The 24,469-nt window shown below is 38.0% G+C and overlaps 2 protein-coding genes across 2 annotated transcripts; both read right to left on the bottom strand.

Annotated features, from left to right (window-relative positions):
* Positions 1 to 1,056: 1,056 nt before the first annotated feature.
* On the bottom strand, positions 1,057 to 4,410 carry LOC130722138 (uncharacterized). The gene is made up of 3 exons (XM_057572777.1): positions 1,896 to 4,410; positions 1,682 to 1,797; positions 1,057 to 1,543 (listed from the first exon to the last, which is right to left on the bottom strand). Exon 1 carries the CDS (start codon positions 4,311 to 4,313, stop codon positions 3,054 to 3,056), a length of 1,260 nt encoding a protein of 419 aa, XP_057428760.1. The 5' UTR covers positions 4,314 to 4,410; the 3' UTR covers positions 1,057 to 1,543; positions 1,682 to 1,797; positions 1,896 to 3,053.
* A 9,030-nt stretch (positions 4,411 to 13,440) lies between these two features.
* Positions 13,441 to 16,755, bottom strand: LOC130722045 (uncharacterized). The gene is made up of 3 exons (XM_057572635.1): positions 14,280 to 16,755; positions 14,066 to 14,181; positions 13,441 to 13,927 (listed from the first exon to the last, which is right to left on the bottom strand). Exon 1 carries the CDS (start codon positions 16,695 to 16,697, stop codon positions 15,438 to 15,440), a length of 1,260 nt encoding a protein of 419 aa, XP_057428618.1. The 5' UTR covers positions 16,698 to 16,755; the 3' UTR covers positions 13,441 to 13,927; positions 14,066 to 14,181; positions 14,280 to 15,437.
* Positions 16,756 to 24,469: the final 7,714 nt, after the last annotated feature.

Genomic DNA, 24,469 nt, shown 5'->3' with positions numbered 1-24,469 from the left:
TGAGAAAATATCTAGAAAAATCCGCCAGCTTTACAATTTGCAGCTAAGCATAACGTTTAACTGCATCAGTACACATTAAATTGCCCTTACATACACAGTCTTATTATTTATGCTTCTTTCATCGCTTTCATGAATGCATGAGACTTATTTTGTAGGTTGTGATTGGAGGCTTGCAAAACATAGACCTCAATCACGCATACTGTTTTCGTGAATGCAAATTGAAAAGTTGCCATAATCTTTATTTAATGATTTTAAAATCCCTTTCAAAATCCAGGGGTAGTTCCGTAATTGGAAAAAAATGCCATAAAACACAAAAAGTTGCCATAATCTATGTCGTCCGTGGGGCCAGGGGAGTGGTAAGTTCCTCCGATCTGCGGGACCTGGACCACCGCTGTGGGGTAGTCTTCTGGTTGTCTTCGGCGTCGGTGGGGTTTACATCGGGGAAATGTGTGAAATAATGAAAATCAAATTTATTAAACTTTGATTTTTGCTCATTTACTTACATGGATTTTCACTATCAATCTTCCTAAATTGATGATATAGCACCAAGTCAACGTGTGAATATGTAACAGCAAAAGGAATCAATGGTATTAATGGCCTTTAATTAGTATTATGAGTATTAACTATGAGAGTTAATGCTTTTGATTATATATCCTCCTTTGTTTTGCTTATGATGGGAACCTGGAGATGGGTGAAGAAACGTGAAAGAAAAAAGGTGTTTTCTCATTTCTTGGATTGCTCTTCTTGATTCTATTTCTTAATTTTTTGGGTAATATTTTATGAAGGCTCCATCGCGTTTTTATCTCGAATGCACGAGTCAGATCGCAGTTGTTTTAACCTTGGGAGCAAAACCGGCAATTGAGATTTGCACCGAAATCCGCCAAAATTTTGCTTCAGGACAGTGACAGTGGCTTGCCACGGCACAACAATTTTTACTCTAATATCCAACAAAAGGGACGATGGTGCCAGGGATGTCTCCGGCAGTGAGGGAGGGCGGGGCAAAGGGGCCGATGAGCAAGAAAAAAATGGAGATGAAGCCTTTTTATAGAGGAAAAATGCAAGAGGAACCATAGATGAAGTGCACAACACGTATGTACCTTCATCTTCATACATCATCTTCATTAGATATTTGAAATTTGATCGGGTTAAAAATCACTGTGCCTAATGTCATCAATACAAAGATTACATATACATGGGTCACAAAATAAAGCAAAAAACTTGTTTATGAGTAAGAATCTTCATCATACAAAGTAAACAACCAAGAACAATTCATGGTTTTTTAAAAAAATTAAAAAACTCAATTAAGAATCTTCATCATCTTTATATGGAAACTCAGCCAACCAAGAACAACCCAGCAAACAAGAACATAGACCTATCCCTTTCAGCCAAACTACCATCATATCCACCATCAACCAAACTCACCACCACCACCTTCCCCCAAATCCAATATTAATGATAACTTCTCATTTGTTTCAGCTATTACTTCACTTTCCTTTTCACTCCTCGGTTCCTCTTCCTTGGAATCATCCATCATTGGAGGCCCCTGCACAAGAATTGAGATGAAAGTGTTTTTACATCAATTCGATCAATTGATATTAAACTTTAGAAATCATTTGGCACTTGCTAAAAATCTAGAGAGAAATTCAAATCTTAGCTACATAATACAAAGTAAAAAATGTACCTGGTACAATATTCCATACGCCTTTCTCACATGTAACTGGAAAATAGTAAATGAGACCATGTTGGATACCATAAGATCCATCAGAACGCACTCCCATTGAAACAAACCCATGTTCCCTGAAGTAGATGCATATGCAACAAAAGGTAAATAAATATGAAGAGGTAGCACAAATTAAAACCAGTCAACACCTTGCAAATAACAAAGAAAAACCAACCTTAGGAGCACCTAGAACCCATTCCCACACGACTTTATCTGGATCTGGAAAATTGGGTTGATGTGGATTGCATGAGATGAGACGGGAAGAGAGGGCATCACCAGAATCTGGATCAGCACGACTAGCACCAGGGCATAAGCCGAGACCTTTCTCCATTCCCCACTTGTGGTCAAGCATCTAGGTTTTCACGGAGGTTTGCCAGAAACTTCGCCGGGAATTGCCTCTGGAGGCGGCGGAGCTCAACTATACTTGACAAAGTTTGAAAAACATTGAGATTAATAGGCCAAGATTTCTTGTGCTACCATGAAAGCCTAGATTTCAGCAATTACTCTTATGGAAGGGACCTTAACTAATAATCATCCAGAATACTTGAAGTAAACAATAACTTCGATTGACACATATGAAAACTACATGTTTAATTTCAGGGATCATGAAACACAATCAATCCACAAAATATTAATCACATCACATGTCATACAAACGGTAAAGAAATGTTTCCTATAAAAATGAAGACTCAGCAAGATCACTATCTCATTTTGAATGTCTTCTCGAGAGTTTTGCTAAACATGTCTTTTAGGAGGAGGTGATTAATACTGAAAGATACTTGGTGTCCGGTCCGGGCCAGTGAATAAGTCATCTAAATAATATGTTCATCATCTAAACAAAGTACCAAGTCTGTGTAAATCTTAAACATGTGGAATCAATTTAGAATTTCTAGCACACCAACCAGTAAGGAAAATGATTGTGAAAATGCATGGTTTAAGATATGAACTACAACTATAGAAGGTACGGTAGTGTGCTCTTGGAATGCTGATGACTTGTGCAAGGACAATGCAATTTCATTCAACTAGTTGATTAAGTGGTCCTATTTATCTTCTATTGTACAAGTGCATAATTATCATATGAAGACGAAATGAGAAGAAAGAAAGGGCACACATAGACAGAAGGAAAATGATAGGCAAAATAGTAGTCAAAATAAATAGATAGAGAGAAAACAAGATGCAGCCACTCAACATTCAGGGAGGGCACAAAAGGCAATAAACATCAAAGCATTAAACTAAACTTGCCCCTATTCATAAGATGATAAAGAATGAAATTCTACTCAGATTTGGGTAGTTCAACTTATAAAAATATTAGGGAATCCGCAGGCAGCAAAACTCAGAGAGGTTTGTGATGCTCTGGGAGAGGAGCACATGCAGTTTGCATCAACTGCAATGGTGGCTTGATCCAGCAGTTGCCCACAATTCCGAAATTCTGGGACGGGGGCCGCGGCTGTTTCCTCATTCTATAACCCTCCAAGGAAGCTAGCTCACTGTTGGACCTCATGGCTAGCAAATGAGAATCTTGGGCCTCCATAGAGTGCAACCAAGCGAGTCTCTGATTTAATTCATTCCACTTGTTTAGGGGCCCCTCATCATCAACCTGGGAGAAGTTGTTGATGATTTCTTGGAGAGAAGTTAGTCTGGAGTTGGTCAACACTGCTGACAATTCATCTTCCTTCACCAGCATGTCCTTCAACCTCATCAACCTATTTAAGTGGTTCAGCCTCTGACACAAGATGGAGGTGGGCACCTGAATCTCCATCTCCTCCGTCGAACTCAACCTGATGAGTGTCTGATATAATTCATTCCACTTGTCATGTAATTCATTCCATGTGTTGCGCCAGCCCTCGTCAAGGGGAGGGGGCTGGGAGGTCTCTTGGGAGAAGGTGTTGAAGATGACATGAACAAGGAAGGAAGTAAGTCCAGAGTGGTTGTTGGTCACCATCTCCTTCAACCTCATGACCCTATTGAAGGTGTTGAGCTTGAGACACAAGACTTTCAACGTCTGACACAGCAAGGTGGGGTTGGAGTTGTAGCTTAACTCCATCCTCCTCAACCTCTTGAGTTCGATATATTTACTCCACCGCTCATGCTTATACAATTCAATAGACTTGTTTTGCAGCCGCTCCTCCTCATCATCATCGGAACAGGACATGATTACCTCTTGGAGACGAGTTAGTCTGGAATTGGCCAACTCCGCTGACATCTCATCTTCCATCACCAGTATATCCTTCAACTTTACCAACCTATCCAACCTGTTTAAGTTCCAAGAGATGATTTCCGGAGGCAAGTTGGGGTTGGAGAGATTCTCGAGATTCTTGATTGTCTCATTTATAAAAGCTTGTCTGGAATTGATCTTCTCCGATAAGAGTCGAGCATCAATAGCGCATCTATCCCTGAAACTCAATAAACTCACAGATAACTGCTTCCACTTTTCCGATGAGGGTTTCATTATACCTACTCGTCGGGGAAGGGTACAGTTGGAATTGGGGCCGCCATCGACGACGCTGCTGGAGTTGGAGTTGAAGTTGAAGGTCGAACAGAAGCGGCGAAGCAGAAAAGGGCTTCTTCTCAGCCGAAAGAGGAGGAGTGCCATAGCTGAATCAAGATTTTTTTTTTTTTGTGAAAATTTGCTGAATCAAGATTTGAGGATTCAGCTCCACAGAACATATATTTATTAGGTTATTTTTTATTTCTAGACAATATCTACTCTCTCTTTTTTTTTTTTTATAAGCATTTAGATATTCTCTTATCTTATCTTCTTTTCTTTTTTTAATTGTTATCTTTTTTTTGGATTTGAAAATTTAGCTCGAGATAACATATATATTTATTAGGTTTTTTTTTATTTCTAGACAATATCTAGTTTACTTCTACAACAATTTAGATATTCTGTTTTTTAATAAGCATTTAGACATTCTTTTATCTTATACTAGTATAAATACCTGTACCTGGTACGGGAGCACATAAGTTACATATATTAATTAAATATTATGAATATGTAATTTTTAATTTTTAATAATGTTTTCTATTAAAAGTAAAATTACTTACAATAATAAGAAAATAAATTTAGTGGAACTTTTAATATGATGATATGAGTTAGGTTTAATTACACATTTAAAAATTAAAATACCGGTTCCGTAATATATTCATATTGATTTTTGCATAAATTAATCAATAATATAAAAAATCAATAAACTATTTCTATTTAAAGCCTTGAAAAATCGGAGGGAAGATGGAAGAACAAGATAATAACGTGTGGCAGAAGCTTCTAGAAAAAAAAAAAAAAAACTTCTTTTATATAATATAACTAGTATTTCTCTATCAAAAGTAAATTTACTTACAATAATAAGAAAATAAATTTAGTGAAACTTTTAATGTGATGATATGAATTAGGTTTATATTACACATTTAAAAATTAAAATACTCGTGTCATAATATATTCATATTGATTTCTGCATAAATTCATCAATAATCAATAATATCAAAAATAAATAAAATGTTTCCTTTTAAAACTTTGAAAAAATGGGAGGGAAAATGGAAGAGCATGTGAATGACACGTGGCGGAAGGTTCTAGAAAAAAAAAACCTTCTTTTATATAATATAATAGATAGATTTTTGTCTTTTTTAATTATTCATTCTTTTTTTTGTGAAGTGGAGGAGCTTGGCCCCGAAAAACAAAAAAAACACTACAATGCAAGAGCACTGAGGGAGAACAAAGCCTCAATAGTGTCTTGATACAAAAGACTACGACATTTTGTAAGAGGGAGGTGCAAATCTAAATACCAAAATTTACACATGCACGCTCCTAGCTAAACAACCAATCACGACATTAGCTTTACATGGGTGTACTCAGGAACTCCACCTCAATATGAGTCGGGATACTCCGATGGATGAACCTGACCAACTCCTAGGAAAGAATAGTATTAGCCTCCACCGAGTCACTCTCACCAATCACCTTGGGGAGATTATCTTTGACAATGACCGCACTCCGAATAACCCACAATTGGGTCCTCCATCGACGATGACGGGATGGGGTGAGATTTTTAATGTTCCGCTATTCGGGTACTTAATGATGAGTGGGGCGTTCAAGAGGCTAGTATATCCATCTCGTGGAATGGAACTAAACTAGCACCGTTCAAGCCACAAATAATACTTCGCCAAGGAGACCCATTGTCCCCTTATCTTTTCGTTCTATGTATGGAGCATCTAGCCATTCAGATTCAGAAGCTGGTATGAGAGGGTGCTTGGAAGCCGGTACGAATTACAAATGAAGGTATTGGCATTTCACATCTTTTCTTTGCGGATGATGTCTTACTCTTTTGCCAAGGTAACAAGGCGCATATTAAGCTTGTTGCATATACTCTTAAGGATTTTTGTGATGCTTCTAGGATGAAAATTAACCTTGAGAAATCCAGAATGTTTTGTTCTACTAATATGGACAACACATTGCAGCATGAGCTTTCTAGCATCTTGGGGATCACTAGAGCTAGTAACTTGGGGAAGTACATTGGGTTGCCAATCTTGAAGGGTAGAGTGACACGGGAAAACTTTGCACCTATCATTGATAAAGTAAATACTCGATTGGCCTCTTGGAAGAATAAGTTGTTAAATAGATCTGCTAAACTGTGCTTGGCTAAATCGGTTGTCTCCTCTCTTCCGATTTATGCTATGGAGGCCCTTTCGCTTCCTAACTCCATATGTGATTATATTGATAAAAGCATTAGGCGGTGCATTTGGGCTAAGGACAATAGTACTCGAAGTTGGAATTTAGTCCCTTGGAATGAAATTGCTTGTCCTAAAGAGGATGGGGGTCTTGGCATTAGAATTACTCACAAGAATAATGTGGCTTTGCTTGGAAAATTGGTAGAAGATCTCCTTCGTGGGGATCAAAAATTCTGATTGCAAGTTATCTCACATAAATACTTGTTCGGAGACACTGTCCTCGAAGGTACCTTTAACAAAGGTGATTCATATATATGGCGTGGGATAATGAAAGTGAAGGATCAATTGGCTCAAGGATTTGGTCCTCATCTCGGCATAGGAGACTCCTCCATTTGGTATCAAAACTGGTTGGGTACAGGGAAGCTATGTCATAAAGTTCCTTTTGATCACATTTCAGATATTCAATTAAGGGTGGCTAACATATGTGTCAACAGAAGCTGGAATCTTGATGTTCTTTATACCTCGCTGCCGCCAGATATTAGCAATGCTATTTTGCATGTTAAGGTGCCATCCGAGAATGCTGGTCCTGACAGAATTCAATGGAAAGCGACCCCTGATGGAAATTATACGACAGTTTCATCTTATCAGTTCATGTCCGGCGTTGGAACAATTGATGTTCGCGGCAGAACTAGAACCACAAGCAGCAGCAGCGACGATGAAGGGAGCATGGATAGGAAGAAGAAGAAGAATAGAGCATTAGTTGCATGCACAATGCAATGAGTAGCAGTTGAAGGAGAAGATGGAAGTAGTGGGGGAAGAAGGTGAATGTGTGGTGGGAGAGGAAAGTTAATTTATTTGAAGGCTTAATTGCACTTTTGGACCCTCACCTTTCACACTTGTGAGAGAATGGTCCTTAAAGTAAGAAAATTACTTTTTTTGTCCCTCACCTATACAGACGTTTGCATTTCAGGTTTTCCATCCACTTCCATCCAAATTTTAACATTTTTCAGATTTTAAAAAAAATTAAAAATAAAAACCCAGAACTTTAATCAATTATTCATCATCTTCAACCATCTTCATCCATTCTTCACCATCTTCAAACAAAATTCCCAGAAGAAAAAAAACAGAAAAAATGAAAAAGGCACCATCACCCAATCAACCATCTTCTTCCACTTCATGAAAACAAAAACACCAAAAATCCAACTCACATCAGTTGTCATCAGAGGTAATACAATTTACAGTGCAGAAGTGAGAATTAGACAGTAAGTGCTGACTTGTTTCTCACAGAAGACACAACAAAGCATGGCACATCAATGAGGGTATGCTTATACAATCTGTTACTTTCAAGAGAGTACTGTCTATTAGTTTTAGCCAGATATTGCTGCTTTTTTGTTCCCTTGATGTAATCATGTAACCCAGTTGTTTCCTAATTCTGGTTTCCATACTGGTGTTCATTTTCTTATTGTACTTTTGTTATTTTTGATAGTCATTAGTAAACTTGTGCTTAAAAAAATGGGTTTTCTCATGCTATGCCAGCTAGGAAGTGAAGTGAACATCAATACCTGAAAATTGAAATATAAACTCCAATGAAGAAAGAAAAATAGAAAAGGAGAAGTTTATTGCATTTTTTTCAACACACCTACTACTACATTACAAGACTACAAGTTATACTAAACACATTTTGGATATTGCTTAAGCAGGAACCCAAGCAGAAAAAGCATTCAGAATACGCCCTTTCCATCCCTGCAAAACCCACTTGCCATCCTCATCCACTACAAAATCTTTATGATATTCCCTCTTTACCATTGCTTTGGCTTGTTTCACCAGCTCAGGATCCAACTTTATTTGCTTGAACGTCATCCCTAAAAACAGCTCTTCTCCTTCATCTTCTTCCTTTCCTCTAGAGCAACACAACACCTGGAAATGCAACAGCTCCACCTGATTCACTCTCACTGGGAAAAGCTCCACCCTTTATCAACCTGCCTCACTCCCTTCAGGCTCAAACACATCCTCTTCAATTGATCCATCGCTGCAACCCCACTAGAATCCATCGCTGCAATTCTTAGGGTTTCTGACTTTCAACCCCAATTGAATCCATCGCTTCAATTCATAGAGTTTCTGACTCTGACGGATCCCAATTGAACTCCTTCGCAACAATGTCTGGCCCCCTCAATCGATTCGGCCGCGTCAGCTCTGTTTCCATCAAAGATGTCAGAGACGTCAACGAGCTTCAGGCCGTTGATGCGTTCTGCCAATCCTTGATCATGGACGAGTTGCTCCCACAAGCATTTGATGACTACCACATCATGTTGAGGTCTCTGTTTCCTCTTTAGCATAGCAAAATGATATGTTTGAAGCTACTGTTTTGAGAGAGAGATTAGGGTTTAGTTCATGTTGGTGGTGGTGGAGGCTAGGGTGAGGTTGGTGGTGATGGCGGCTAGGGTTGGGGGTGGTGGCAGCTAGGGTTGGGGTGGTGTGGTGAATGAGATTGAGAGAAGAAGATCTGGTGAATGGGATGAAGATATGAATTTTTCTGGGTTCCTCTTAATTATAATTATAATTAATTTTTTAAATTAATTTTATGGAATATTCCGTTAATTTATTAACAAAATTGGATGGAAAACCAAAAGTGCAAACATGTGTAAACGTCAGGGATGATTTTTGTAATTTTCTTACTTTAAGGACCATTCTCGCACAAGTGCGAAAGGTGAGGGACCAAAAGTGCAATTAAGCCTTATTTGAAATGGAAGTGTGGTGTAATAGGGGTAATATAAGAAAGTAAATATTAAGTTAGGACATTTTAATATTTTTATTATTTTTAGTGTGGTATCCCTAGTAATTAAAGTGAGGGAATTGTTAAAGACACCACCCTCATTTCTTCGGACACCACACCAAAATTAAAAAAAAAAATCAAAAGTACCCTTTTTAAAATTTTCGCTCGCACTTTAAAAATGCGTTGGAAACGCACTTTAAAAGGCTTCAGATGCTATTTGTATGAGCTCTTCAATATATGATTGTGGCGCCATTCGTATGACTGATCAGAAATTATTTTGATCAGTAACTGTTGATCAGAAATAACTTTGATCAGAAGTTGTCTTCATCAGAAGATGACTTGGTCATGTGAAAGGTTTCTCATCAGAAGTTGACTGATGAAAATCCCACTAACTGACATTAAAGTGACAAGTTACCTTCCCAAGGTAACTTGAGCAGCCATCACCCACGTGTGATTTGATGTTAATCATTACAATTCTTGGAATTGCTCCAAAAATTAATTACCCATAATTATTCACTATTAATTGAACGGTCATTAATTTTTTTGGTAACTTCAAAAGTTATTTTTACACCTTATCAATCCTCACGTTCTCTCCCACTACCACACATTTCAAAATTCAAAATCTCAAGAGTTTTTGTCTTTCTCTCTCCAAACTCTCTCTCACTTATTCTCTGCAACCAAAACTCCTATTCATCATCCTCTTCCTTCATCCTTCACTAAATGAATACTAATCAAGAAGAACTTGTAAAATTCTTCAACGCCTACATGGCTCAACAAGAGGGATCTCAAGTTGACTCCGCCTCTCAGGCTCTCATCTCTGCAGCCTCTCCTCAAGCAAAGGAGGCTATTGATTTTGTGCTAAATCCAGAACACATTCTCAAGAGGCCTTCTTCCATCCATTGCAGTATCCCTGCTTGTGATCTTCTAGTTCTTAGAGAGTTGCGAGTGGATTTCAATAACTTTTCTGCTAACCAGATGGACATCATTGAAGAAGTGCGTTTCCAGGGCTGGATTGTAGATCGACCGACCTTGAGTAATTGTAGATCGGCCTGCCTTCTCATCAAAGTCGGCCTGCTCTTAGCCAAATTTTGTGCGGTACACTTCTCTACTTCGAAATTCATGCTTCAAGGCCTTAAAACAATGTTTTTCATGTTGAAAGTCATCTAAATAAGTATAAGAACAGTATCGGGGAGCCCATAAACCTTAGAATTGAAGTTCTGGAAAATTTGAATATGAGCTCGCCGGAAAAGACTATCCTGCGGCGGTGCTCGCGGCGGCGGCCTTCGCCGGAGGTGAAATGGCGGTGGATTATAGTTATCTTATCTCCCAGGAGTACGACGCTGGTCGTGGTTTGTCAAACAGAGCTCAGACGAGGGAGAAAAATGCGATTGAAGTTGATGATCTTCAAATGAACTAGTGGCTAATATTCTAATTAATAGTTTAGTAATATTTAAAAAATATCGTGATCGTTCGAACATCGCAACCTACTAACAGTCAACTTTCTAACTAAGCGACATCCGTCTGCATCCACAAAATGGCTGCTTCTGTCAGTAGTTTCTCCGCTCGAACATCGCATTGCCCAACGCTTCTCAGCGCTCCTTCTCCGCCTTCTCGTAGTCAACCACTAATGAGCGAAGGGGTTAAAGAGACAACAAACAAGAGAGGGGTGAGAAGCTATTCAACACAATCATGCTGGAGAATAACATGATATAAATGAGCTTCACACACAATCAACACCAAGGAATATGCAATGCAACATGTTTCCCTAAATTCCATATCGACTCTTCTACATGATATGCATGTGGGCCCATGCGGGTCATACGACTTTTCCCGCCAACTCAGAAAGCCGTCGGGAACGGTGCACGACAACAACTACGCCACTTCTTGACCGACATGATGATCATCAGGGGGCCTGCGGAGTGACTAGGCTCGCGATGGAAAAGTCGAATGACCCGCATGGGCCCAAAATACATAACATGTAGAGGAGTCAATGTTGAATCTAGGAAAACATGTTGCATAATATACTTGTTGTTGTTGATTCTGTGAGAAACTCATTTATATCATGCTATTCTCTTCTTGATTGTGTTGAAAACTTCTCACCCTCTGTTGTTTGTTGTTTCTTATTTCTCTCTGCTCATTAGTAGTGGATTATGAGAGGATAGCGAAGGAACGCTGAGAAGCGGGTACGAAGCGTCGAGCTGAGGGGCTACTAGCAGAAGCAGCCAATTTTTGTTGATGTAGATATATGGCGTTTAGATGGAGAGCTGACTGTTAGTAGTTTGTAAGATAGTTAAGGGTCATGAACCTTTTATCAGCTCGTCGTAACTGGCATGTGAGGTTCGGTTCACTCCCTTCCCTTACAGGTGTTGTTTTGCTAGGGTTCTACCTTTATGTGTAATGTGAAATAACTTAATGATGCATATGTATAATTATCTTGTTTAATGTTAAAGTGTTTGATGAAAATCTTTTAGTTATGCAAATTTGTAATTAAGAAAATGTCTTATTTATCAAATGTCTCTGTGTACGGGAAAGGGGTAAGTCGGGTCGCCACATATCACACTAACAAATCTCTTTCATATTAAAATAATTAAATATTTTATACTTTTTCTTTTATATGAATATTATTATTATAATATAAAATTAATATTAATTATGTATATTCAAAACATAGTTTATCATTTTATTATAGAATTATAATTTTATAAACAAAAAATACTAATACTTATTAAAATATTTTATTATATTTTTTGATATATTTATTACCTGTGCATTGCACGAGATACTTACTAGTTGTAAAATATTTTAAGGGCTCAAGAAACCAACTAATTATGATCAAAAGGAAAGCAAAATCTTAACTATAATGTTTGTAAGCCAAATCTCTAGAAGCTACTTTACCTTCTGCTGGTTTGAGGAGAACAACCTGAAATAGCCACTTAGGTAATTCAAAATTTTGAGACAAACATACTCAGCTCCAACAACAAACAGGTAATACTAAATAAGTTCAACTGCAATATATGCCTCTAACATGTACCTTAGGAAGTTCAATGAAAAGAGGTAGAGGGAGGCATTGGCAAAAAATCAATGTATAGTTCTACAAAAAAGATACATTTGAACAAATATAACTCCCAATTCACCAAATGATAATTCAGCTATTTCGTATCAATTTCTCAAACATCAGCTCCATCAGATGATATTAGAAAAACATGTTATCAATTATCAATCTTGAAAAACATGAGAAAATATCTAGAAAAATCCGCCAGCTTTACAATTTGCAGCTAAGCATAACGTTTAACTGCATCAGTACACATTAAATTGCCCTTACATACACAGTCTTATTATTTATGCTTCTTTCATCGCTTTCATGAATGCATGAGACTTATTTTGTAGGTTGTGATTGGAGGCTTGCAAAACATAGACCTCAATCACGCATACTGTTTTCGTGAATGCAAATTGAAAAGTTGCCATAATCTTTATTTAATGATTTTAAAATCCCTTTCGAAATCCAGGGGTAGTTCCGTAATTGGAAAAAAATGCCATAAAACACAAAAAGTTGCCATAATCTATGTCGTCCGCGGGGCCAGGGGAGTGGTAAGTTCCTCCGATCTGCGGGACCTAGACCACCGCTGTGGGGTAGTCTTCTGGTTGTCTTCGGCGTCGGTGGGGTTTACATCGGGGAAATGTGTGAAATAATGAAAATCAAATTTATTAAACTTTGATTTTTGCTCATTTACTTACATGGATTTTCACTATCAATCTTCCTAAATTGATGATATAGCACCAAGTCAACGTGTGAATATGTAACAGCAAAAGGAATCAATGGTATTAATGGCCTTTAATTAGTATTATGAGTATTAACTATGAGAGTTAATGCTTTTGATTATATATCCTCCTTTGTTTTGCTTATGATGGGAACCTGGAGATGGGTGAAGAAACGTGAAAGAAAAAAGGTGTTTTCTCATTTCTTGGATTGCTCTTCTTGATTCTATTTCTTAATTTTTTGGGTAATATTTTATGAAGGCTCCATCGCGTTTTTATCTCGAATGCACGAGTCAGATCGCAGTTGTTTTAACCTTGGGAGCAAAACCGGCAATTGAGATTTGCACCGAAATCCGCCGAAATTTTGCTTCAGGACAGTGACAGTGGCTTGCCACGGCACAACAATTTTTACTCTAATATCCAACAAAAGGGACTATGGTGCCACGGATGTCTCCGGCAGTGAGGGAGGGCGGGGCAAAGGGGCCGATGAGCAAGAAAAAAATGGAGATGAAGCCTTTTTATAGAGGAAAAATGCAAGAGGAACCATAGATGAAGTGCACAACACGTATGTACCTTCATCTTCATACATCATCTTCATTAGATATTTGAAATTTGATCGGGTTAAAAATCACTGTGCCTAATGTCATCAATACAAAGATTACATATACATGGGTCACAAAATAAAGCAAAAAACTTGTTTATGAGTAAGAATCTTCATCATACAAAGTAAACAACCAAGAACAATTCATGGTTTTTTAAAAAAATTAAAAAACTCAATTAAGAATCTTCATCATCTTTATATGGAAACTCAGCCAACCAAGAACAACCCAGCAAACAAGAACATAGACCTATCCCTTTCAGCCAAACTACCATCATATCCACCATCAACCAAACTCACCACCACCACCTTCCCCCAAATCCAATATTAATGATAACTTCTCATTTGTTTCAGCTATTACTTCACTTTCCTTTTCACTCCTCGGTTCCTCTTCCTTGGAATCATCCATCATTGGAGGCCCCTGCACAAGAATTGAGATGAAAGTGTTTTTACATCAATTCGATCAATTGATATTAAACTTTAGAAATCATTTGGCACTTGCTAAAAATCTAGAGAGAAATTCAAATCTTAGCTACATAATACAAAGTAAAAAATGTACCTGGTACAATATTCCATACGCCTTTCTCACATGTAACTGGAAAATAGTAAATGAGACCATGTTGGATACCATAAGATCCATCAGAACACACTCCCATTGAAACAAACCCATGTTCCCTGAAGTAGATGCATATGCAACAAAAGGTAAATAAATATGAAGAGGTAGCACAAATTAAAACCAGTCAACACCTTGCAAATAACAAAGAAAAACCAACCTTAGGAGCACCTAGAACCCATTCCCACACGACTTTATCTGGATCTGGAAAATTGGGTTGATGTGGATTGCATGAGATGAGACGGGAAGAGAGGGCATCACCAGAATCTGGATCAGCACGACTAGCACCAGGGCATAAGCCGAGACCTTTCTCCATTCCCCACTTGTGGTCAAGCATCTAGGTTTTCACGGAGGTTTGCCAGAAACTTCGCCGGGAATTGCCTCTGGAGGCGGCGGAGCTCAACTATACTTGACAAAGTTTGAAAAACATTGAGATTAATAGGCCAAGATTTCTTGTACTACCATGAAAGCCTAGATTTCAGCAATTACTCTTATGGAAGGGACCTTAACTAATAATCATCCAGAATACTTGAAGTAAACAATAACTTCGATTGACACATATGAAAACTACATGTTTAATTTCAGGGATCATGAAACACAATCAATCCACAAAATATTAATCACATCACATGTCATACAAACGGTAAAGAAATGTTTCCTATAAAAATGAAGACTCAGCAAGATCACTATCTCATTTTGAATGTCTTCTCGAGAGTTTTGCTAAACATGTCTTTTAGGAGGAGGTGATTAATACTGAAAGATAGTTGGTGTCCGGTCCGGGCCAGTGAATAAGTCATCTAAATAATATGTTCATCATCTAAACAAAGTACCAAGTCTGTGTAAATCTTAAACATGTGGAATCAATTTAGAATTTCTAGCACACCAACCAGTAAGGAAAATGATTGTGAAAATGCATGGTTTAAGATATGAACTACAACTATAGAAGGTACGGTAGTGTGCTCTTGGAATGCTGATGACTTGTGCAAGGACAATGCAATTTCATTCAACTAGTTGATTAAGTGGTCCTATTTATCTTCTATTGTACAAGTGCATAATTATCATATGAAGACGAAATGAGAAGAAAGAAAGGGCACACATAGACAGAAGGAAAATGATAGGCAAAATAGTAGTCAAAATAAATAGATAGAGAGAAAACAAGATGCAGCCACTCAACATTCAGGGAGGGCACAAAAGGCAATAAACATCAAAGCATTAAACTAAACTTGCCCCTATTCATAAGATGATAAAGAATGAAATTCTACTCAGATTTGGGTAGTTCAACTTATAAAAATATTAGGGAATCCGCAGGCAGCAAAACTCAGAGAGGTTTGTGATGCTCTGGGAGAGGAGCACATGCAGTTTGCATCAACTGCAATGGTGGCTTGATCCAGCAGTTGCCCACAATTCCGAAATTCTGGGACGGGGGCCGCGGCTGTTTCCTCATTCTATAACCCTCCAAGGAAGCTAGCTCACTGTTGGACCTCATGGCTAGCAAATGAGAATCTTGGGCCTCCATAGAGTGCAACCAAGCGAGTCTCTGATTTAATTCATTCCACTTGTTTAGGGGCCCCTCATCATCAACCTGGGAGAAGTTGTTGATGATTTCTTGGAGAGAAGTTAGTCTGGAGTTGGTCAACACTGCTGACAATTCATCTTCCTTCACCAGCATGTCCTTCAACCTCATCAACCTATTTAAGTGGTTCAGCCTCTGACACAAGATGGAGGTGGGCACCTGAATCTCCATCTCCTCCGTCGAACTCAACCTGATGAGTGTCTGATATAATTCATTCCACTTGTCATGTAATTCATTCCATGTGTTGCGCCAGCCCTCGTCAAGGGGAGGGGGCTGGGAGGTCTCTTGGGAGAAGGTGTTGAAGATGACATGAACAAGGAAGGAAGTAAGTCCAGAGTGGTTGTTGGTCACCATCTCCTTCAACCTCATGACCCTATTGAAGGTGTTGAGCTTGAGACACAAGACTTTCAACGTCTGACACAGCAAGGTGGGGTTGGAGTTGTAGCTTAACTCCATCCTCCTCAACCTCTTGAGTTCGATATATTTACTCCACCGCTCATGCTTATACAATTCAATAGACTTGTTTTGCAGCCGCTCCTCCTCATCATCATCGGAACAGGACATGATTACCTCTTGGAGACGAGTTAGTCTGGAATTGGCCAACTCCGCTGACATCTCATCTTCCATCACCAGTATATCCTTCAACTTTACCAACCTATCCAACCTGTTTAAGTTCCAAGAGATGATTTCCGGAGGCAAGTTGGGGTTGGAGAGATTCTCGAGATTCTTGATTGTCTCATTTATAAAAGCTTGTCTGGAATTGATCTTCTCCGATAAGAGTCGAGCATCAATAGCGCATCTATCCCTGAAACTCAATAAACTCACAGATAACTGCTTCCACTTTTCCGATGAGGGTTTCATTATACCTACTCGTCGGGGAAGGGTACAGTTGGAATTGGGGCCGCCATCGACGACGCTGCTGGAGTTGGAGTTGAAGTTGAAGGTCGAACAGAAGCGGCGAAGCAGAAAAGGGCTTCTTCTCAGCCGAAAGAGGAGGAGTGCCATAGCTGAATCAAGATTTTTTTTTTTTGTTGTGAAAATTTGCTGAATCAAGATTTGAGGATTCAGCTCCACAGAACATATATTTATTAGGTTATTTTTTATTTCTAGACAATATCTACTCTCTCTTTTTTTTTTTTTTATAAGCATTTAGATATTCTCTTATCTTATCTTCTTTTCTTTTTTTAATTGTTATCTTTTTTTTGGATTTGAAAATTTAGCTCGAGATAACATATATATTTATTAGGTTTTTTTTTATTTCTAGACAATATCTAGTTTACTTCTACAACAATTTAGATATTCTGTTTTTTAATAAGCATTTAGACATTCTTTTATCTTATACTAGTATAAATACCTGTACCTGGTACGGGAGCACATAAGTTACATATATTAATTAAATATTATGAATATGTAATTTTTAATTTTTAATAATGTTTTCTATTAAAAGTAAAATTACTTACAATAATAAGAAAATAAATTTAGTGGAACTTTTAATATGATGATATGAGTTAGGTTTAATTACACATTTAAAAATTAAAATACCGGTTCCGTAATATATTCATATTGATTTTTGCATAAATTAATCAATAATATAAAAAATCAATAAACTATTTCTATTTAAAGCCTTGAAAAATCGGAGGGAAGATGGAAGAACAAGATAATAACGTGTGGCAGAAGCTTCTAGAAAAAAAAAAAAAAAACTTCTTTTATATAATATAACTAGTATTTCTCTATCAAAAGTAAATTTACTTACAATAATAAGAAAATAAATTTAGTGAAACTTTTAATGTGATGATATGAATTAGGTTTATATTACACATTTAAAAATTAAAATACTCGTGTCATAATATATTCATATTGATTTCTGCATAAATTCATCAATAATCAATAATATCAAAAATAAATAAAATGTTTCCTTTTAAAACTTTGAAAAAATGGGAGGGAAAATGGAAGAGCATGTGAATGACACGTGGCGGAAGGTTCTAGAAAAAAAAAAACCTTCTTTTATATAATATAATAGATAGATTTTTGTCTTTTTTAATTATTCATTCTTTTTTTTGTGAAGTGGAGGAGCTTGGCCCCGAAAAACAAAAAAACACTACAATGCAAGAGCACTGAGGGAGAACAAAGCCTCAATAGTGTCTTGATACAAAAGACTACGACATTTTGTAAGAGGGAGGTGCAAATCTAAATACCAAAATTTACACATGCACGCTCCTAGCTAAACAACCAATCACGACATTAGCTTTACATGGGTGTACTCAGGAACTCCACCTCAATATGAGTCGGGATACTCCGATGGATGAACCTGACCAACTCCTAGGAAAGAATAGTATTAGCCTCCACCGAGTCACTCTCACCAATCACCTTGGGGAGATTATCTTTGACAATGACCGCACTCCGAATAACCCACAATTGGGTCCTCCATCGACGATGACGGGATGGGGTGAGATTTTTAATGTTCCGCTATTCGGGTACTTAATGATGAGTGGGGCGTTCAAGAGGCTAGTATATCCATCTCGTGGAATGGAACTAAACTAGCACCGTTCAAGCCACAAATAATACTTCGCCAAGGAGACCCATTGTCCCCTTATCTTTTCGTTCTATGTATGGAGCATCTAGCCATTCAGATTCAGAAGCTGGTATGAGAGGGTGCTTGGAAGCCGGTACGAATTACAAATGAAGGTATTGGCATTTCACATCTTTTCTTTGCGGATGATGTCTTACTCTTTTGCCAAGGTAACAAGGCGCATATTAAGCTTGTTGCATATACTCTTAAGGATTTTTGTGATGCTTCTAGGATGAAAATTAACCTTGAGAAATCCAGAATGTTTTGTTCTACTAATATGGACAACACATTGCAGCATGAGCTTTCTAGCATCTTGGGGATCACTAGAGCTAGTAACTTGGGGAAGTACATTGGGTTGCCAATCTTGAAGGGTAGAGTGACACGGGAAAACTTTGCACCTATCATTGATAAAGTAAATACTCGATTGGCCTCTTGGAAGAATAAGTTGTTAAATAGATCTGCTAAACTGTGCTTGGCTAAATCGGTTGTCTCCTCTCTTCCGATTTATGCTATGGAGGCCCTTTCGCTTCCTAACTCCATATGTGATTATATTGATAAAAGCATTAGGCGGTGCATTTGGGCTAAGGACAATAGTACTCGAAGTTGGAATTTAGTCCCTTGGAATGAAATTGCTTGTCCTAAAGAGGATGGGGGTCTTGGCATTAGAATTACTCACAAGAATAATGTGGCTTTGCTTGGAAAATTGGTAGAAGATCTCCTTCGTGGGGATCAAAAATTCTGATTGCAAGTTATCTCACATAAATACTTGTTCGGAGACACTGTCCTCGAAGGTACCTTTAACAAAGGTGATTCATATATATGGCGTGGGATAATGAAAGTGAAGGATCAATTGGCTCAAGGATTTGGTCCTCATCTCGGCATAGGAGACTCCTCCATTTGGTATCAAAACTGGTTGGGTACAGGGAAGCTATGTCATAAAGTTCCTTTTGATCACATTTCAGATATTCAATTAAGGGTGGCTAACATATGTGTCAACAGAAGCTGGAATCTTGATGTTCTTTATACCTCGCTGCCGCCAGATATTAGCAATGCTATTTTGCATGTTAAGGTGCCATCCGAGAATGCTGGTCCTGACAGAATTCAATGGAAAGCGACCCCTGATGGAAATTATACGACAGTTTCATCTTATCAGTTCATGTCCGGCGTTGGAACAATTGATGTTCGCGCAGAACTAGAACCACAAGCAGCAGCAGCGACGATGAAGGGAGCATGGATAGGAAGAAGAAGAAGAATAGAGCATTAGTTGCATGCACAATGCAATGAGTAGCAGTTGAAGGAGAAGATGGAAGTAGTGGGGGAAGAAGGTGAATGTGTGGTGGGAGAGGAAAGTTAATTTATTTGAAGGCTTAATTGCACTTTTGGACCCTCACCTTTCACACTTGTGAGAGAATGGTCCTTAAAGTAAGAAAATTACTTTTTTTGTCCCTCACCTATACAGACGTTTGCATTTCAGGTTTTCCATCCACTTCCATCCAAATTTTAACATTTTTCAGATTTTAAAAAAATTAAAAATAAAAACCCAGAACTTTAATCAATTATTCATCATCTTCAACCATCTTCATCCATTCTTCACCATCTTCAAACAAAATTCCCAGAAGAAAAAAAACAGAAAAAATGAAAAAGGCACCATCACCCAATCAACCATCTTCTTCCACTTCATGAAAACAAAAACACCAAAAATCCAACTCACATCAGTTGTCATCAGAGGTAATACAATTTACAGTGCAGAAGTGAGAATTAGACAGTAAGTGCTGACTTGTTTCTCACAGAAGACACAACAAAGCATGGCACATCAATGAGGGTATGCTTATACAATCTGTTACTTTCAAGAGAGTACTGTCTATTAGTTTTAGCCAGATATTGCTGCTTTTTTGTTCCCTTGATGTAATCATGTAACCCAGTTGTTTCCTAATTCTGGTTTCCATACTGGTGTTCATTTTCTTATTGTACTTTTGTTATTTTTGATAGTCATTAGTAAACTTGTGCTTAAAAAAATGGGTTTTCTCATGCTATGCCAGCTAGGAAGTGAAGTGAACATCAATACCTGAAAATTGAAATATAAACTCCAATGAAGAAAGAAAAATAGAAAAGGAGAAGTTTATTGCATTTTTTTCAACACACCTACTACTACATTACAAGACTACAAGTTATACTAAACACATTTTGGATATTGCTTAAGCAGGAACCCAAGCAGAAAAAGCATTCAGAATACGCCCTTTCCATCCCTGCAAAACCCACTTGCCATCCTCATCCACTACAAAATCTTTATGATATTCCCTCTTTACCATTGCTTTGGCTTGTTTCACCAGCTCAGGATCCAACTTTATTTGCTTGAACGTCATCCCTAAAAACAGCTCTTCTCCTTCATCTTCTTCCTTTCCTCTAGAGCAACACAACACCTGGAAATGCAACAGCTCCACCTGATTCACTCTCACTGGGAAAAGCTCCACCCTTTATCAACCTGCCTCACTCCCTTCAGGCTCAAACACATCCTCTTCAATTGATCCATCGCTGCAACCCCACTAGAATCCATCGCTGCAATTCTTAGGGTTTCTGACTTTCAACCCCAATTGAATCCATCGCTTCAATTCATAGAGTTTCTGACTCTGACGGATCCCAATTGAACTCCTTCGCAACAATGTCTGGCCCCTCAATCGATTCGGCCGCGTCAGCTCTGTTTCCATCAAAGATGTCAGAGACGTCAACGAGCTTCAGGCCGTTGATGCGTTCTGCCAATCCTTGATCATGGACGAGTTGCTCCCACAAGCATTTGATGACTACCACATCATGTTGAGGTCTCTGTTTCCTCTTTAGCATAGCAAAATGATATGTTTGAAGCTACTGTTTTGAGAGAGAGATTAGGGTTTAGTTCATGTTGGTGGTGGTGGAGGCTAGGGTGAGGTTGGTGGTGATGGCGGCTAGGGTTGGGGGTGGTGGCAGCTAGGGTTGGGGTGGTGTGGTGAATGAGATTGAGAGAAGAAGATCTGGTGAATGGGATGAAGATATGAATTTTTCTGGGTTCCTCTTAATTATAATTATAATTAATTTTTTAAATTAATTTTATGGAATATTCCGTTAATTTATTAACAAAATTGGATGGAAAACCAAAAGTGCAAACATGTGTAAACGTCAGGGATGATTTTTGTAATTTTCTTACTTTAAGGACCATTCTCGCACAAGTGCGAAAGGTGAGGGACCAAAAGTGCAATTAAGCCTTATTTGAAATGGAAGTGTGGTGTAATAGGGGTAATATAAGAAAGTAAATATTAAGTTAGGACATTTTAATATTTTTATTATTTTTAGTGTGGTATCCCTAGTAATTAAAGTGAGGGAATTGTTAAAGACACCACCCTCATTTCTTCGGACACCACACCAAAATTAAAAAAAAAAATCAAAAGTACCCTTTTTAAAATTTTCGCTCGCACTTTAAAAATGCGTTGGAAACGCACTTTAAAAGGCTTCAGATGCTATTTGTATGAGCTCTTCAATATATGATTGTGGCGCCATTCGTATGACTGATCAGAAATTATTTTGATCAGTAACTGTTGATCAGAAATAACTTTGATCAGAAGTTGTCTTCATCAGAAGATGACTTGGTCATGTGAAAGGTTTCTCATCAGAAGTTGACTGATGAAAATCCCACTAACTGACATTAAAGTGACAAGTTACCTTCCCAAGGTAACTTGAGCAGCCATCACCCACGTGTGATTTGATGTTAATCATTACAATTCTTGGAATTGCTCCAAAATTAATTACCCATAATTATTCACTATTAATTGAACGGTCATTAATTTTTTTGGTAACTTCAAAAGTTATTTTTACACCTTATCAATCCTCACGTTCTCTCCCACTACCACACATTTCAAAATTCAAAATCTCAAGAGTTTTTGTCTTTCTCTCTCCAAACTCTCTCTCACTTATTCTCTGCAACCAAAACTCCTATTCATCATCCTCTTCCTTCATCCTTCACTAAATGAATACTAATCAAGAAGAACTTGTAAAATTCTTCAACGCCTACATGGCTCAACAAGAGGGATCTCAAGTTGACTCCGCCTCTCAGGCTCTCATCTCTGCAGCCTCTCCTCAAGCAAAGGAGGCTATTGATTTTGTGCTAAATCCAGAACACATTCTCAAGAGGCCTTCTTCCATCCATTGCAGTATCCCTGCTTGTGATCTTCTAGTTCTTAGAGAGTTGCGAGTGGATTTCAATAACTTTTCTGCTAACCAGATGGACATCATTGAAGAAGTGCGTTTCCAGGGCTGGATTGTAGATCGACCGACCTTGAGTAATTGTAGATCGGCCTGCCTTCTCATCAAAGTCGGCCTGCTCTTAGCCAATTTTGTGCGGTACACTTCTCTACTTCGAAATTCATGCTTCAAGGCCTTAAAACAATGTTTTTTCATGTTGAAAGTCATCTAAATAAGTATAAGAACAGTATCGGGGAGCCCATAAACCTTAGAATTGAAGTTCTGGAAAATTTGAATATGAGCTCGCCGGAAAAGACTATCCTGCGCGGTGCTCGCGGCGGCGGCCTTCGCCGGAGGTGAAATGGCGGTGGATTATAGTTATCTTATCTCCCAGGAGTACGACGCTGGTCGTGGTTTGTCAAACAGAGCTCAGACGAGGGAGAAAAATGCGATTGAAGTTGATGATCTTCAAATGAACTAGTGGCTAATATTCTAATTAATAGTTTAGTAATATTTAAAAATATCGTGATCGTTCGAACATCGCAACCTACTAACAGTCAACTTTCTAACTAAGCGACATCCGTCTGCATCCAAAAATGGCTGCTTCTGTCAGTAGTTTCTCCGCTCGAACATCGCATGCCCAACGCTTCTCAGCGCTCCTTCTCCGCCTTCTCGTAGTCAACCACTAATGAGCGAAGGGGTTAAAGAGACAACAAACAAGAGAGGGGTGAGAAGCTATTCAACACAATCATGCTGGAGAATAACATGATATAAATGAGCTTCACACACAATCAACACCAAGGAATATGCAATGCAACATGTTTCCCTAAATTCCATATCGACTTTCTACATGATATGCATGTGGGCCCATGCGGGTCATACGACTTTTCCCGCCAACTCAGAAAGCCGTCGGGAACGGTGCACGACAACAACTACGCCACTTCTTGACCGACATGATGATCATCAGGGGGCCTGCGGAGTGACTAGGCTCGCGATGGAAAAGTCGAATGACCCGCATGGGCCCAAAATACATAACATGTAGAGGAGTCAATGTTGAATCTAGGAAAACATGTTGCATAATATACTTGTTGTTGTTGATTCTGTGAGAAACTCATTTATATCATGCTATTCTCTTCTTGATTGTGTTGAAAACTTCTCACCCTCTGTTGTTTGTTGTTTCTTATTTCTCTCTGCTCATTAGTAGTGGATTATGAGAGGATAGCGAAGGAACGCTGAGAAGCGGGTACGAAGCGTCGAGCTGAGGGGCTACTAGCAGAAGCAGCCAATTTTTGTTGATGTAGATATATGGCGTTTAGATGGAGAGCTGACTGTTAGTAGTTTGTAAGATAGTTAAGGGTCATGAACCTTTTATCAGCTCGTCGTAACTGGCATGTGAGGTTCGGTTCACTCCCTTCCCTTACAGGTGTTGTTTTGCTAGGGTTCTACCTTTATGTGTAATGTGAAATAACTTAATGATGCATATGTATAATTATCTTGTTTAAATGTTAAAGTGTTTGATGAAAATCTTTTAGTTATGCAAATTTGTAATTAAGAAAATGTCTTATTTATCAAATGTCTCTGTGTACGGGAAAGGGGTAAGTCGGGTCGCCACATATCACACTAACAAATCTCTTTCATATTAAAATAATTAAATATTTTATACTTTTTCTTTTATATGAATATTATTATTATAATATAAAATTAATATTAATTATGTATATTCAAAACATAGTTTATCATTTTATTATAGAATTATAATTTTATAAAAAAAATACTAATACTTATTAAAATATTTTATTATATTTTTTGATATATTTATTACCTGTGCATTGCACGAGATACTTACTAGTTGTAAAATATTTTAAGGGCTCAAGAAACCAACTAATTATGATCAAAAGGAAAGCAAAATCTTAACTATAATGTTTGTAAGCCAAATCTCTAGAAGCTACTTTACCTTCTGCTGGTTTGAGGAGAACAACCTGAAATAGCCACTTAGGTA

The sequence above is a fragment of the Lotus japonicus genome, chromosome 6, assembly GCF_012489685.1.
Source record: "Lotus japonicus ecotype B-129 chromosome 6, LjGifu_v1.2".
Classification (NCBI taxonomy): domain Eukaryota; kingdom Viridiplantae; phylum Streptophyta; class Magnoliopsida; order Fabales; family Fabaceae; genus Lotus; species Lotus japonicus.
Note: the sequence above shows the minus strand (reverse complement) of the source record. Positions and strands in the feature narration are given on the sequence as shown.

Excerpts from the sequence above, each read along its gene's own strand:
- LOC130722138 (XM_057572777.1), bottom strand. The coding sequence starts at position 4,313 with ATGGCACTCCTCCTCTTTCGGCTGAGAAGAAGCCCTTTTCTGCTTCGC.
- LOC130722045 (XM_057572635.1), bottom strand. The coding sequence starts at position 16,697 with ATGGCACTCCTCCTCTTTCGGCTGAGAAGAAGCCCTTTTCTGCTTCGC.